This window comes from Prionailurus bengalensis, chromosome B3 (genome assembly GCF_016509475.1).
Source record: "Prionailurus bengalensis isolate Pbe53 chromosome B3, Fcat_Pben_1.1_paternal_pri, whole genome shotgun sequence".
NCBI classification, from domain to species: Eukaryota; Metazoa; Chordata; class Mammalia; order Carnivora; family Felidae; genus Prionailurus; species Prionailurus bengalensis.
The window spans coordinates 86,956,590-86,971,211 of record NC_057355.1 but is presented as its reverse complement, the minus strand read 5'-3'; the positions used below and the strand labels follow the sequence as shown (position 1 = coordinate 86,971,211).

Sequence of the window (14,622 nt, the reverse complement as noted above, 5' to 3'; positions counted from 1 at the left end):
ACTACTCCAATGTGGCCTCTGTCCTGGACCAAACTCTTGTCAAAGCCCTCAACATCTTCCATGTGATCAAATCTACAAGTAACTGTTCCATTTTCCCTTTGCTCAACCTCTCAACACCATTTAAGGGAATTAATCACTCTCACTTTTTGCAAACACTTTCTTGCCTCCTCTGACACCACATTCTCTTCTGTTTCCTTCAACCTCATTGGCCATCCTTCCCAATATCCTATGTGGTCCCCTTCTACTTTGTCCAACTGCTAAACATTGGCACACCACCAAGCTTTTTCTCAATGATCTTTCCTCAGTTTCATCTAGTCCTAAGGTTTAATTATTGCTGATGGCTGCAATAATCAAATGCCTGCTCAATATTTCCAGGTGAGAGTCATCTCAAATATATCTCCTCCAAGACAATGTAACTTCCTTCCCCAAATATACTGACCTCCTCCCAAAACCCATCACAATAAATGGGGCAAATATCTACATAGTCTTTGAGCCCCAAATATTGGAGTCAGCCTTAAATCTTCTTGCTCTCTTATGCCCAAAACCAATCTGCCATCAAGTCCTATTCACTGTACTATTGAGATATTTCCCAAATCTGCCCACCTCTACACTCTACACTCTCTAAATCTACACTTGTCTCTCTGAGCCCTCACTGGTGTCATCTTTTGCATGGACTACTGCAATAGCCTTTCTCTTTCAAAACTGCATTTAGATCCAATCTGTCCTCCTTACCATGGCCTATAAGACCATACAGATTTGTCTGCTGCCTATCTCTTCTAACGCATCACTTGCTACTATCTTCCTTGCTCATTGTACTTCAATCACATTTAAGTTTGGTATTTTTATATCAGTGTCTTAAACACACTAAACTTGTTCCTTCTCTCAGGGCACTGCCTTTCCATGGTTCTTTGCATGGCTAGATCCTCCTCCTCTTTCAAGTCTTAGTTCAACTATTCACGTTGACAAAGAGGCTGCCTTGATCACCCTGTTTAAGCAACAGCCCCACTACCAATTGCAGTCACTCCCAACTACCTTTTTACTTTCAGTAAATTACTACCTGAAAATACTTTATTCATTAGTTTGTTCACTATCTAAATATTTCCATATTAAAATACAAGTTCTGTAAGAGTAAGAACCTTCTATTTGGAACTAAGTTCCCAACACACGGCCCATAATAGGTGCGCAATAAAATGTAAATGAGTGAATATTTCATTAAATTCTTTTAGTTCTGTGTAGTTTGAAGTTGATTTAAAATAGCTCAGCTCATCAGTTCATTAATTCAACAAACAAATATTAAGTGCCTATACTGTCCTAAGGATAAAACTGTGACAGACACATATAAAGAAAAATAGTTCCTACTTCATGCTAGTAGGAAAGACAGTGTAATGCAGTGTGACAAGTACTTTTAACAGAATATAAAGTGAAATGTGGACAAAAAGAAGATATTTATCATTTTGTTTCATGTAAAAGATCTTTATGGAAGAGATATTTAAATTAGGCTTGAAGTAGTGGTCTACTTCAAAAGATAAGTGAGTAACAAGTGGAGAGAAAGCATCTTCCAGTGAGAAGGGAAACATGTGTAAAGGCAAAAAGAGTCACAAAGAAACAGACCAATTATACCTTCTGTACACTGTTCAGCTGTCTTAATTTCCATTAATACTACCAGACTGGATTCAAGTCTTCCTCTTATTTGGTTTATTTTTCATTCTGCTGGAGTTGTAGCTTAATGCTTAGAATAGCACAAAGGCTATAAAGAAGGAACCTGACTAGTAAAATGTTAAGCTGAGTTTCTTTAATTACCCTGATGATTATCCCTTGGTCCTTCCATGCTTTTTGTGTTTGTCAATTTGGGACCTGAAAGATTTCAGGATCTATACTTTCCATTATAACATTTGATAAAAATGAAGTAACTAAATGATGAAAAAAAAAGTGCTAAATTTATGTTAAAGGAAGCACAAAAATGTTTTAGAAATACTTTCATCAAAAACAACAAAAGTGCACAAATTAAAAGGGTTTTATTGACTGTTGATATTTGCAATGACTCATGTCCAAAAATAGTGGTTAGTTAGGATTATCTGCATGATGTTCAGGTAATAGAAATTTATGATCACTAAGTCAGCCTAAAAATTTTTACCTCACAAGCTCCTTTTCACATAGTTCATGAACTAATCTTGATCAAGCCTGGCAATACAAAGTCCGATTCTTACCAGGAAGTGAGAATAAAATGAGTTCAAGATCCATAAACATATTATCCACTATGCCTGGAGTTGATTCCAAACACCCATGTACATATAGGATTTACCACTTCTCTTCCTTCATCCTTCCTATGTTCCAAGTCTTTATGACACGTCTTCTTTGGTGTTTTGAATATATTTTATCAATGCCTCTGGCCCATTTGGCTAAAGACTGTATCCCAACCCCCATACCCATGCCTAATTTATTCAGCTCTCAGGATTGGGCCCCTCACCTCTGCACCAGGTATCAGTTGGGGTCCAATCAATAAAAATCTCTACAATATTATCCTACCAACTATAAGTATCAATGAAGCCTAGGCTGCTAGGCCCTGTCCATATCCACACCTGTCCCTGGAAATCAAAACTAGCCAAAAGTAGCCTAATTTAGCTAGAAGTCCTAGTAATGGCCTGTTAATTTTATGTGAAAACTTGACTAGGCCACCAGGTCCAGATATTTGATTAGTCATTACTTCTGGGTGTGTCTGTGAGCAAAACAGATTGCCCTCCACCATGTGAGTGGGGCTCTTCATCCAACCCATTTAGAAGTCTGAATAGAATAAAAGGTAGAGTAAGAGAGAATTCCTTCTAATTGTCTTTAAACTAGGATATTGGTCTTCTCTTGCTTTTAGACTTGGACTTGGACTAGAACTTATATCATTGATTCTCCTGGTTCTCAGGCCTTCAGACTCAGACTGGAACTACACCACTGGTTCTCCTGGGTATCTAGCTTGCTGACTGAAAATCTTGAACTTCTCAACCTCCACAATCGCCTAAGCAAATAATTCCTTATAGTAAATTTCTTTATAAATATCCTGTTGGTTCTGTTTTTCTGGGGAACCCAAACTAATACAAATGGTTATTTGAATGACTGTAGCTTGTAATAAGGCCAGGCCTCAAAGTTACCGAACTCCCAATCCTGGCCAGTTCTATTCCTCTGTTACTTATTGGTGTTTGGCCTGGGTCCAACTGTGCCTCAAAGACTGGCCTGTATGATTTTGGACATAAATGGTCATATAGATACTCAAAAATATTTGAGTCAAATGCTTGCGGCCAATAGGAGTACCAATAGCAAGACATTAAGAGGAAATGAATAACAAGCTAAAATGAAAATTAGTCATACATAAGATTCCTTAATTTAGTGGGTAGCTTAACTAGATAGCTTCTAGAGATGTAGGAAATTTAAGATTCTAGAAAAGCTAGTGAAGAATTGGAAGTTTCTTGCTTTATCCCTTAATTCCAGGTATTTCAGTAATTTAAGTAAACTATATGAGCATTAATGGACCAAAAAATGATTAGAAAGAATGAAAGACTGTTTGGTAAGTCAATTCCTTAATCAAACAAATGCTAATTTTAAAAATTTTAATTCATCCTATAAAAGATCTTAAGGCTCTCAGTTTTCAGCTTGAGATAGAAAAGTTGTGGGAAAAGAATTTGAGTAAATAAGAATATTAGTATTCATCTGAAAAAGATAAGATTTTAATAAGGCCAGTTCAAGTAAATAAATGATTTTAAGTTGATTTGAAAAACAAAGTTAAGTTAAACTGTATCAAAATCAAGAAATTCTCACTAAATCTGAAGGTCTCCAATAGCTACATAGAATGGGACTAAGGTAATCCTGGGACTTCACAGAAGATATTGTATAATCAGAAAACAGTTGATGCTAAATAACAACTCTAAAATTAAGCTCTAATTTTGGTGGAATTCTTTCCAAAAACTCAAAATCTCAGTCTAATCATAAGGAAAACATCAGACAAACCTAAATTCAGAGACATTCCACAAAGTATCTGGCTAGTATTCTCAAAACTGTCAAGGTCTTTAAAAAAAAAAAAAAAAAGGAATAATAAGCTGTTATAGACCAGAGGAGACTGGAGAGATGTGACAACTAAATGCAATGTGGTATCCTGGATTGAATCTTGGAACAGAAGGGCTTTAATGAAAACCTGATAAAATCTGAATAATGTCTGGGGTTCATAGTAATCTACCAATGTGGGTTTCTTAATTTTGATAAACTTACCACAGTAATGAGCAATGGCAAAAGCAGGGCAAAACCAAAACTGGTGAAAGATATATGGGAACTCTATACTGTAATATCTTTTTTAATTAAAAAAAATTTTTTTAAATTTATTTTGAGGGAGGGAGAGAGGGAGAGGGAGAGGGAGGAAGCAGGGGAGGGGCAGAGAGAGAAGGAGAAGGAGAATCCCAAGCAGGCTCCATGCTGTCAGTGTGTCAGAGCCATGAAATCATGACCTGAGCTGAAATCAAGAGTTGAATACTTAAGCACCTGAGCCACCCAGGTGCACCCTTATACTGCGCTAACCTAGAAACATTCCTGCAAATTTAAAACTATGCCAAAATAAAAAGTTTACTTTAAAAAATTAAGGAAAAAAGTTCCCATTCAGAACTAGAATAGTAGTTCAAAAGTTCATTTTTATAATGATTATGACATAAAAACTAAAATGAATACTATTTGGTCCAGAAAGCCGGAAAACTATGCAAATTAAAAGAATTAAAAAAACACAAGTCGTTCTTCATAAAACGTAATAAATACATGCAGTAGACAAATAATAAATATATTGCAATGATGGATAATATATATTTATAAATAAAGAACATATTGGTAAATATTGCCAAAGGTTGATTTACCTTTATGTATCATGAAGGAATGGTTGGCAGTCCACATTTAATTATGCTCTATGTGTATGTTTTTAGTTAAGAAAATAAATGATAAAAAATAAATCAAATGTTTGAATTCACGCTATAATTGTTTCTAAGCACTATAAACAGTTTTGGCTTCTCTCAACAATCTTGAATGATTCAAGATTGCATACAGTTGGTAGGACACAAAATGGTAAAAAGTTGCTCATTTAAAAAGTTTAAGGACTTTTTCCAAATCTAATGTGAAGATAAATGTCAGGTCTCTACATCTACATAGAATGAAATCCTTTGTGACTGAACAATGTGCCAGCCCCAAACAGGAAAAGCCAGATTAAATTTAAAAACCCAGCTTAAAGACATGAGAAGGCTGCTGCTACAACAATGAGTTGACTGGCTAAGATTCTGAAAAAGGGCGATTTGAAGATCTGCAGTCATTTTTTGCCCTGAGTTTTAAAGATTCCAGACCTGGGCAAGGGGCTGGGAAGTCAGGCTCTGATTACAAAGAGGGCTTCTGTTGGAGGACAGAGAATTCATCTAAGCTTTTGGTAGTTGTGCAAGGCAGAAGTGACAAAATTGGAGATTTGAGACTTGTTTCTACCTCAAATCATTTGATAAATCCCAAACCTGTACAGGGCTTGAAATTAAAAAGTTAAGGCTCCAAAACCTCTGAAAACCATAATGGAGTTTTCCACAGTCTCACAATGTGAAGAGATAAATACTAGAATATGTGATTTAGCAAGAGTAGGGTCCACTGAATACTCGGCTCTGTTTCGGAAACCTCACCAAAAGCACAGAGCTGAACCACAAGTCGATCAAGACTTATCAAAACTTCCACTTAGCCTCCATGGAAGATAGTAAAGCATTTTAGATAATGATAGAAATTAATTGATAGGAAACATTTTATGAAGTAGGAGACAAAAGGGCCAATTGATTAAGTGATAACCTTAAGCAAGCAAGAAAAGTTGAGAACTAGTATAGAAATAGGTTATCCTGAAACAGGGGTAGGTACTAAGAAATAAAAGGCAGAGTATATGGGAACAAATGCAGGTAGGGTGGTGGATGAAATGGTGGAGACAAGCAGAAGTTCCTTTTTATATTGGAAAGGTGAGGTTGGATATCTGAGGAGAAAGAAAGGAGATAAAAAGTCCTTTACAGTGGAGAGTGAATGGACCAACAAAAGGCAAGAAAAATGTGAGGCAACACCAAGGGCCTACTTAAAGACAAAGGTCATGAATTTAAGGATTAAGGCAAATCTGTGTGACATTCTCCTGCCATATAAAACTATGACAGTGTAGAACAGGGAGAAAGTTAAATTTTTTAAGGCTTAGGCTTTGTTTGGTGAGGACAATGAACTAAAGGAACTGGGGTTATCTTATAAGCAAATTGGTGGTAATTACGTGAGCCGTGGAATCTAAGCTAGATGAACTGGGAAGTGGGAACATGAGAGGCTTGAAGCACAGGAGAATAAGTGGTCAAGTCAACAGAAACAGGTGCCAGTGGAGCTGAAAATTTGCTAGAGTCAGGGTTGTAGAGTAAGGGAGCTGGACAGGTAGTAAGTGGTGGTCAGTATGACAGAAATAGAGCAGAATACATGATGAAGAGAGGAGACAAATCCAAGAAGATGAGAGGCCAGAACAGTGAAAGGATCATCTGCAAAGACATTTAAATCACCAAGAATTAAGACAGGAGTGGGCTGAAGAAAAGACATTGAAATAGATCCTAAGACATTCAAGAAAATGAGGGAAGCAACACAGGCATGTGTAAATTACTGCAACAGGAGTGCCTACTGGGTGGTACAATCTGATGCATGAGTTTCAAAGCTAGAGGTGTTTAGAGATGAAAAAGGAACAGTGAACACTAATGGGGAACAAGCCTCCAGGCACACTGGTATAACTGCTGTGGGAGGGAATACAATCACTACTGGAGAGGACTGCAGTAGAAGCAGTATCCTCAGGGAGGTAATCAGGTTTCGTTAGAGCAGGAAGGTATAAGTCATGTTCAGAAAAGAATACGCTAATAATTTGATTCATTTATCAATGTTTACTAAAAGGCACTGAATTAGGCACTGGGAATAAAACAGTAATAAAGACATAATCTCAGCCCTCACAAAAGTGCGACTCAAGTAAGAAGTCTCATATAAAAGTGATTACATTAAAGAATGTAACTAAATTCTTTTTTTTTTTTTTTTGGAATATAACTAAAATTTTGTGGCAATCTTATTAAGAAACATGGATGCATGTACTCGGAGAATGGTGGAACAAAATTTGTGACTATTTTAACATATCTAATCATCACGGTACTAATTATGTGCTAAAAATAATTTGAATTAAGAATATGTGGGGAAATGTTGCTTTTTAATGGTAAAGAGGGAGGGGAAAATGCTTTTACAGATATATGCAGTTACCTGAGACAAAGCAGCATCCCGTTCTTCTATCACTGCATTCATTTCTTCTGCTGTTATTCTCTTTTTACATTCCTTGGTCTTGTAGATTCTATCCACAATTACAGCTCCATTCTTCTGAATAGCTATCCCTGTGTCTGCATTGTTTATTCTGTTCAGTAATTCCTGTAATGTCTACCAACACCATTATATGTTAGTCAGACATGAAGTTTTAATATATTTTATTTAATATAGGGTTTTAATTAATAGGCACATGTGAATTGTAAATTGACTGAGTGAAGTTATTGAATTTTCATATTGCAGCAAAGATGTACATTATTAGTGTGTCAATTCTTCTTTTTCCCACATCTTAGTTCTTGAAACCCACTCAATTGAACTTAAGCCTCTAAGATATAAGACTGACATCAAGAAATCTCCTCAGAGAATGGCTTACCATGTCATTTTCTTCAGGGTTAATATTTTCTAGCCTAGAAAAAAGGGACACAGAAAGCCTGATCAGTAGCATTTCCTTAGTGCAGCAAAATGAGTTCGCTTTTTAAATCTTTAGAACCTCAAGTAATTTCATTCGACTAGTCTTTAGAGTCAACCATGACACTGAACATATTAAAGTGCCACCTGCTCGACTCCATCTTTCAATAATGCTCCATATCTTCTGCGCTGACTTCAGACTGTTAAGTTATTAATGTTTACTGCTATATATGACTACAAGGATCAATTGTTCATATGTGCTTAGATGAGGAAAGTTCCCTAGTGATAGAAGCACTACTTCTCATCATTATATTTATTCCTGGACTTTCAATTCTTACCAAAAATTGTATTTCCTCTGTTTTTTGGACTTCCTCACAAATAAAGCAAGGCAAGTATTTTTATTGCAAAGTTTAACTATGTTCCCAAAAAAGCAAAGACAAATAATTGCCACTAAATCTGACCTGAAAATCTCTTGTGCTACCTATTTGTTGAAACAAATATATAGAAAGGCTGACCAAAACTGGACCACAGTTTTAGATGACTAATGTTATTTTCTCTTTTTCATTACATATATAGAATTACTGAATTTAAAGACTAAGAAAGTAAATTGGTTCCTCTCATAAATGTGTTTTGTATTAGAAGAGTCACAGTGCTTCCTGAAATGTTTTTTGATGTTAATAAACTGAACAAATGCAGGAAAGGCAAAGAAAGAGCTCTAAATGACATGTTTTAGAAAATGTCTATAATATAATTTAGGCAACCATTAAATTGGGTAAATTAACAAAAATTGGTAATAAGTATTAGTAAAATGATGTAGATTTTAGAAATGGCTCAATTATTTTAAAATTGTATTAAAAAGTTTAGATATAGAAGTTCCTGTTTTCTCATATCCTCCCTCCCCTATTTCTGGGCTCCTATGATTTAACATTTACCACCAAAGAAAAGCATACTTGGAAAAGATAATACAGAAACTTAACAAATTTATTACAAAATTGTCCCAAACTTCAGAGTTCAATGAAACTGCTACATTCATGGAGAGATATTTAGAACGTTGTATTTTTTACAGGAAAAAAATAAACATATATCAAAAAAACTATTTCTACACACATTTAAATAGTATAATTTAAAAGGATGGTATGGTATAGTAATTTTGAATTATATATAGTTAATGGGTCTCAAAGTAGTAATGTCCACTTGGATTCACATTTCAGTAAAGACAAATACTTTCAACTTTTATTTTTTTTTCTCCCAAAATAACTCAACAGTTTTCAAATATCCTGCTTCATAAAAGCTGGTTCTACATAAACTCTGAAGACAATAATTTCTTTTTTACTCAATTAAAGAACATAGTAAAAAGTGTAAGGTAACAAAATTCTTACACTTTTTTATGATCATGTTAAAGTATCAGAAAGGCATTTAACCATCAGTTATTGGTTGGCTAAGTATCATTTTTAAGGAAACCATATGTAGTGAGAAATATTTACCTTAATATTGTTTTTTTAGATGAAATCAGGCTAAGTGCTATTTATAGCAGTTTTCAAAGAAGATTCAACTTAAATCCTTATAAATTTCCTAATTAATTAAGCTCAATAATTTAAAATGTGAAAAGATACATGAAAATTAAACATTTATATTACTAGATTACTGGAAGCTCTTGCAAAAAAACAAAATTTAGATCCCAAGGTTATAAATACCCTTCTTTTGTTCCAAAGAACTACATATGATTAGGAAGAAAACAACAGTGTAGGCAGGTTACCTAACTTGTATGTTCAAAATAATTAACAAAGTGTAAGGAATGTCCATGTGATACCTGTAAGCTTTTTTTTTCAGGCACTGAAAATTATTACTTTAAAGAGAGACAAATGAAGAGTCTGAATGTTTTAAATTAACATCTTTCTAGAGGATACGGTTAAGATAGTTGTATTTAGTCGAATATTAAATTTCCTTGTTAATTAAAATTTTTAAAAAATAAAATTTTCTGATCAAAGGCTATACCAAGTCCTTTCCACATTAATTTAGCATTACAACTATAAGTAATGTGTGTGACTGCCCTTAGAAGTACATAATGTATAGTAATTTATCATTTTGCTGATGAGCGAATCTGAATCATGTTTTGGTTTAAGTGCGCCAGGTCTGACACGCAGGGCATGAGGCTTAGTAAACCTTAGCATTTATTTGGATCTCAATTTTGCTTTATTATTATCCTTTAATTATCCTCAATTTTGCTCTATGATTATCCTTTGTAAGTACAGTGATAAACAGTCACTAAAGAGACCACTAAGAGAGAAAACTAAAACTTTAACAAAAATGAGCAAAGGGTTAATTTGTGATTTGAAAAATTACATACAGACAAGTAACTTTCAATATAAACATGAGGCTGGAAAGTGAAAAGGCTAATATTTATATTTCTCTGTTTTTATTTCTTTAAAAGTTTCAGGAAGTACTTGTCACAGATATCAAAGATTAACTACATCAAAATTTAATCTCAACTAGATTACTTACAGCAGAGATCTGCAAACTTTCTGTAAAGAGTCATATGGTATTTTAGACTTTGCTGCATGTTCTGTGCTGCAGCTACTAAATGCTACCTATGTAGACAAAGCATCCAAAGATAATATGTAAATGAACAGGTGTGGTTGTGCTCCAATAAAACTTTATTTACAAAACCAACTGAAAGGATGGATGTGCACCATAGGTCCTTACTTTGCTCATCCCTGATGTAGAGCACTGAAAAATGAGACCAGACCTTTGATGTTAAAACTGTAAGTGCCAACTATGACATATTTTTCTCAGCTGGATCATTCAATATCCATTTGAAAACTAACCACCAAAAAGAATGGATTTCAGAAAATAAAATTCAGTCTCATATCACTTACTGTATTACTTAAGAAAACATAAATATTAGACTACCTTTTAGAAAACTATTAAAATTACCTTTTAGAAAAAAGAAGACAATTTGAAACAGGTAAACCAGGCTTTCTATTTTCTATATAAAATTACTTGTCAGAGGTTTAAGGTTTACTAGCAGTATATATAACATAAAGCTTTACTGGTTTAATAAAGACTTAAAGTAATAGTTGATTTTATATAAAATACAGCTAACAAACTATAAATTATTTATCATTAACAGGAAATTTACAATTATACAAAAGAATCTCAACCTTTTGGAAACTAAATTATGCTTACAACAGTCTAACTAGACATAGTCATGATAATTAGTAAGAATTTTGCTGAAGTAAATGTCCATGGGCTCAAGTTTCAATTGATTTCCTATACAGTGCATATTCTGACTGACACCCTTGCACTCTAAGTAAAAAGACCCCTACATGAAATGTCACATTTCTTGATTTATCCCTAGATCAGTCAATATCATGTCTTCTGAACCTATAGTCATTCACCTTGTTCAGTGGGAAGCAGCTAAACTTTAACCTCAAATGATAAAAAGAACTAGTGATCAGCTAATCAAAAACCTCAGAATTTGTTTTTATTCTTCTCATTTTTACACAGGGCCACCTTAATATGTTAAAAAAAAAAAATACCCTGAAGAGACTGTACACAATATCATGATCTCAAAAGTTGGAATATACATACACAAACATGTCTATATTAGTATGTAAATTTTAGTCATTTTAACTTGAATCCTTTTTACTTTTTTCCTAGTTTTGGATAAAAGTGAAAAAGAAAAAAACACTGAAGATTCAGGGCAGGGGAAAGCAGAAGTGGAAGAATATAAGCCAAGACAGACATCACAGAAAGATAGAAGTAGATCAAAACTGGCAAAGATGAAAGAGAAAAGACAAGGAATTTGAAGACTACAGGAAGCAAGAAATAAGGAGTTAGAACAAAAAGAGATGTGAAATAATGTATATTATTTCAACCTATAACTCACTGCCTCCAAATATGCCTTTCAGTCAAGCAAAGCTCAATTATAAATTGATTCTACCTTAATAAGGATTCCATCTAAAATGCACTATTGAGGGGTGCCTGGGTGGCTCAATCAATTGAGCATCTGTCCTCAGCTCAGGTCATGATCTCACAGCTCATGAGTTCACCCTGCATCAGGCTCTATGCTGACAGCTCAGAGCCTGGAGCCTGCTTCTGGGTCCCCCTATCTCTTTGCCCCTTTCTGTCTCTTACTCTCTCCCTCCTCTCTCAAAAATAAATAAACATTAAAAAATAAAATAAAATAAATAAAAGGCACGTTTTAAAGTTCAGAACTACAGCCCTCAATTGAGTAGAAAGGAACATTCACAGTGACACTTAAAACTATGCTGACATATATTCTTTTATTGTTGTACTTCCTTCTTATGTATGATTTTTCTTGGACTATGATACTGTAGGAGCTGACTACAAACTGTGCCTAAGAACCAACAATTATTCATACCAATTAATATTTTAAGTATTTATGAAGTTATTTATTTAATGTCTATCTTCTCAACTAAACTAGAACCATAATGCTGTGTTCTGAGCAACCTGACACATAGTACATATTCAATAAATATTTACTAAATGGACTAAATAATTAAAAGAAAAGGCTTGGGATTGAGTGTTTTCCTTTTTGCCTTCTAATACAAATGCTACCAAGAATAAAGTGAAAAAGGCTCTGCCTCAAGGAATCCTAATTTCAATGTATTATAATAAAAATATATATACAAATTAAAGTAGACAATGAAAGGTAAAAAAAAAAAATAGGGAAGAAAAATAGGCTCAATTGAGATCCATAAATTAAAGAGAGAAAATGAACAAAACTAAGAGACCAAATTAACAGAGGCTCGGAGGAAGAAGTTTTGATTTGGATATGTGGGCAGATGTTTGTGCCACTGGTCAGGGCAGGGGATTAAGGGAGAATAAGGTTTTAAAAATGAATAAAATTCCATTCGAGATATGCTAAGTTTGAGTTGCCTGTGTAAATCTGAGATAGACAAGTCCTACAATGTGTAACTGACTTTGACTCTTTGGGCAAGTCATCAACCAGTCAGAATTTTTTCACCTATAAAGCACAAACATCACCTACCTTGAGGAATTGTGACATTGTATATAAAAAACTGATTTGTTACCTTTGGGGTATGATTTTCATTTTTGAAAAAAAACAATCTATTTAGAAATTTAGAAATTTCATCAATAAAATTGGTAATTAACCTACATAATAAGATCTACAGTTACGAATTACAAGTAAATACAGCACTGTGCAGCAGTTGATAAGCTGAATGAAATAGTACTTGCAAATCCCCAAGAGTTCTGAAGTTATTATAAGAGTATTATTGAAATAAGAAAGGTATCTACTTTGAAAAGTTGTGTGTAAAAACATTTGGTCCTGCAAGTGTTTTTATAGATATAAACAAACTGATTTTAAAAGGCAAATGGAAAAACAAAGGTACTAGAATAGCCAACAAACAATTCTGTAATAAAAGAGTAAAATTAGAAGGTTAATATTATCTGATTCCAGACACTATAAAGATTCAATAATAAAGACTATGTGGTATTGGCAAAGGGATAGATTGCTTAAATCAATGGAAGAGAAAATAAAGTCCAGAAATTAACCCACACTAATAGAGTAAACTGAGTTTTTGACAAAGTGCCAAGAAAATTTCAGAGAAATGATGGCATTTTCAACAAATGGTGCTGGAAAAATGAATGTCCATACACACACACAAAAAAAAACCCAAAAACAACAACAAAAAAAACTAAACACCTCCACAAGTACCACATCTCTCACACAAAAATTAACTTAAAATAAATCACAGATCTAAATGTAAAACATGAAATTTATAGCTTCTAGAAGAAAACAAAGGATCTCAAAAAAGCTGTGTGACCTTATATAGGGCAATGAGTTTTATGTTCAATACCAAAAGTACAATCCATGAAAGGAAAAAAAAATCAATAAATTGAATTTCATCACAATTTAAAAATTATGTTTTGCTAAATACAACATTAAGATAACAAAGAAACATTCACTGCTGATGGGAATGCAAAATGGTATAGCACAGCCACCCTGGAAGAGAGCTTGGAAGTTTCTTCTAAAGTTAACAAAGATTTAACATCTGCTCCAGATATTACATTACTAGGTTTGACCAACTAGTTTGAAAGCATATGTCCACACAAAACCTGTATGCAAATGCTAATAGCAATGTAATTCAAAATTGCCAGTAATTAGAAAAAAAAATCACCAGGATGTAAGAGGATCCTAGCATAGTATGCAGACTATGAAAAAAAGCCTGACTATATTACATAACCTCACCTAAGGGTGTAGAGGGGAAAAAAGAAGAGCCAACCCAAGAAACTTGGTACTTTGACTGAAACCTGTCAGATTAAAGGCTAAAGGAACTATACATAAACAGTGCCCTCTGGTAGGTAAGGTTGTTTCTCATAGGGGTATGGGCTAATGATACTGAAAGAGTTACAACATACACAGGGGTAGAACAAATAAGGAAATGGAGAGTGGAGGATGGAAACCAGGTTTCCTATTGTTGGAGAGGAAATTACACATAAGAAAAAGGAGAAAGCCAGAGTGAACTATGTGGTACTGGATTAGAATAAGAGAAGTCAGTATGAATTCAGATTTAGCTTAATAAAGATACAGATGGATACATAAATAATTTCAGATATGTGTATATATATCAGTTAGTATACATGCATATATACCCTAGCTCTTTCTGTTTACTGGGCCTAGAAGTAGTCAGACCCAATAACAATGAGCACACCCAGCATCCAGATCTTGGTTTCTAATACCATTTTCCAATAAAAGGAATAAGGCCCCTCGGAAGAATGGCTAATTCTAGGGATGGGGCACATCCCTATACATCTCTAGAAGACATAACCGAGAGGCATCTTGAGGTGCCAGAGATCAGGAAAAGTGTTTAAAAA

General features: G+C 34.1%; 1 protein-coding gene across 2 annotated transcripts in view; it reads right to left on the bottom strand.

Annotated features, from left to right (window-relative positions):
- MIPOL1 (mirror-image polydactyly 1) overlaps positions 1 to 14,622 on the bottom strand; it is a 317,520-nt gene that overhangs the window by 206,248 nt on the left and 96,650 nt on the right. For both annotated transcript variants that reach the window (XM_043556024.1, XM_043556023.1), the window contains exons 8-9: positions 7,724 to 7,757; positions 7,294 to 7,464 (exon numbers count right to left, since the gene is read on the bottom strand). In XM_043556024.1, the coding sequence (XP_043411959.1) occupies positions 7,294 to 7,464; positions 7,724 to 7,757 (205 nt within the window). The remainder of the gene's footprint in view (positions 1 to 7,293; positions 7,465 to 7,723; positions 7,758 to 14,622) is intronic.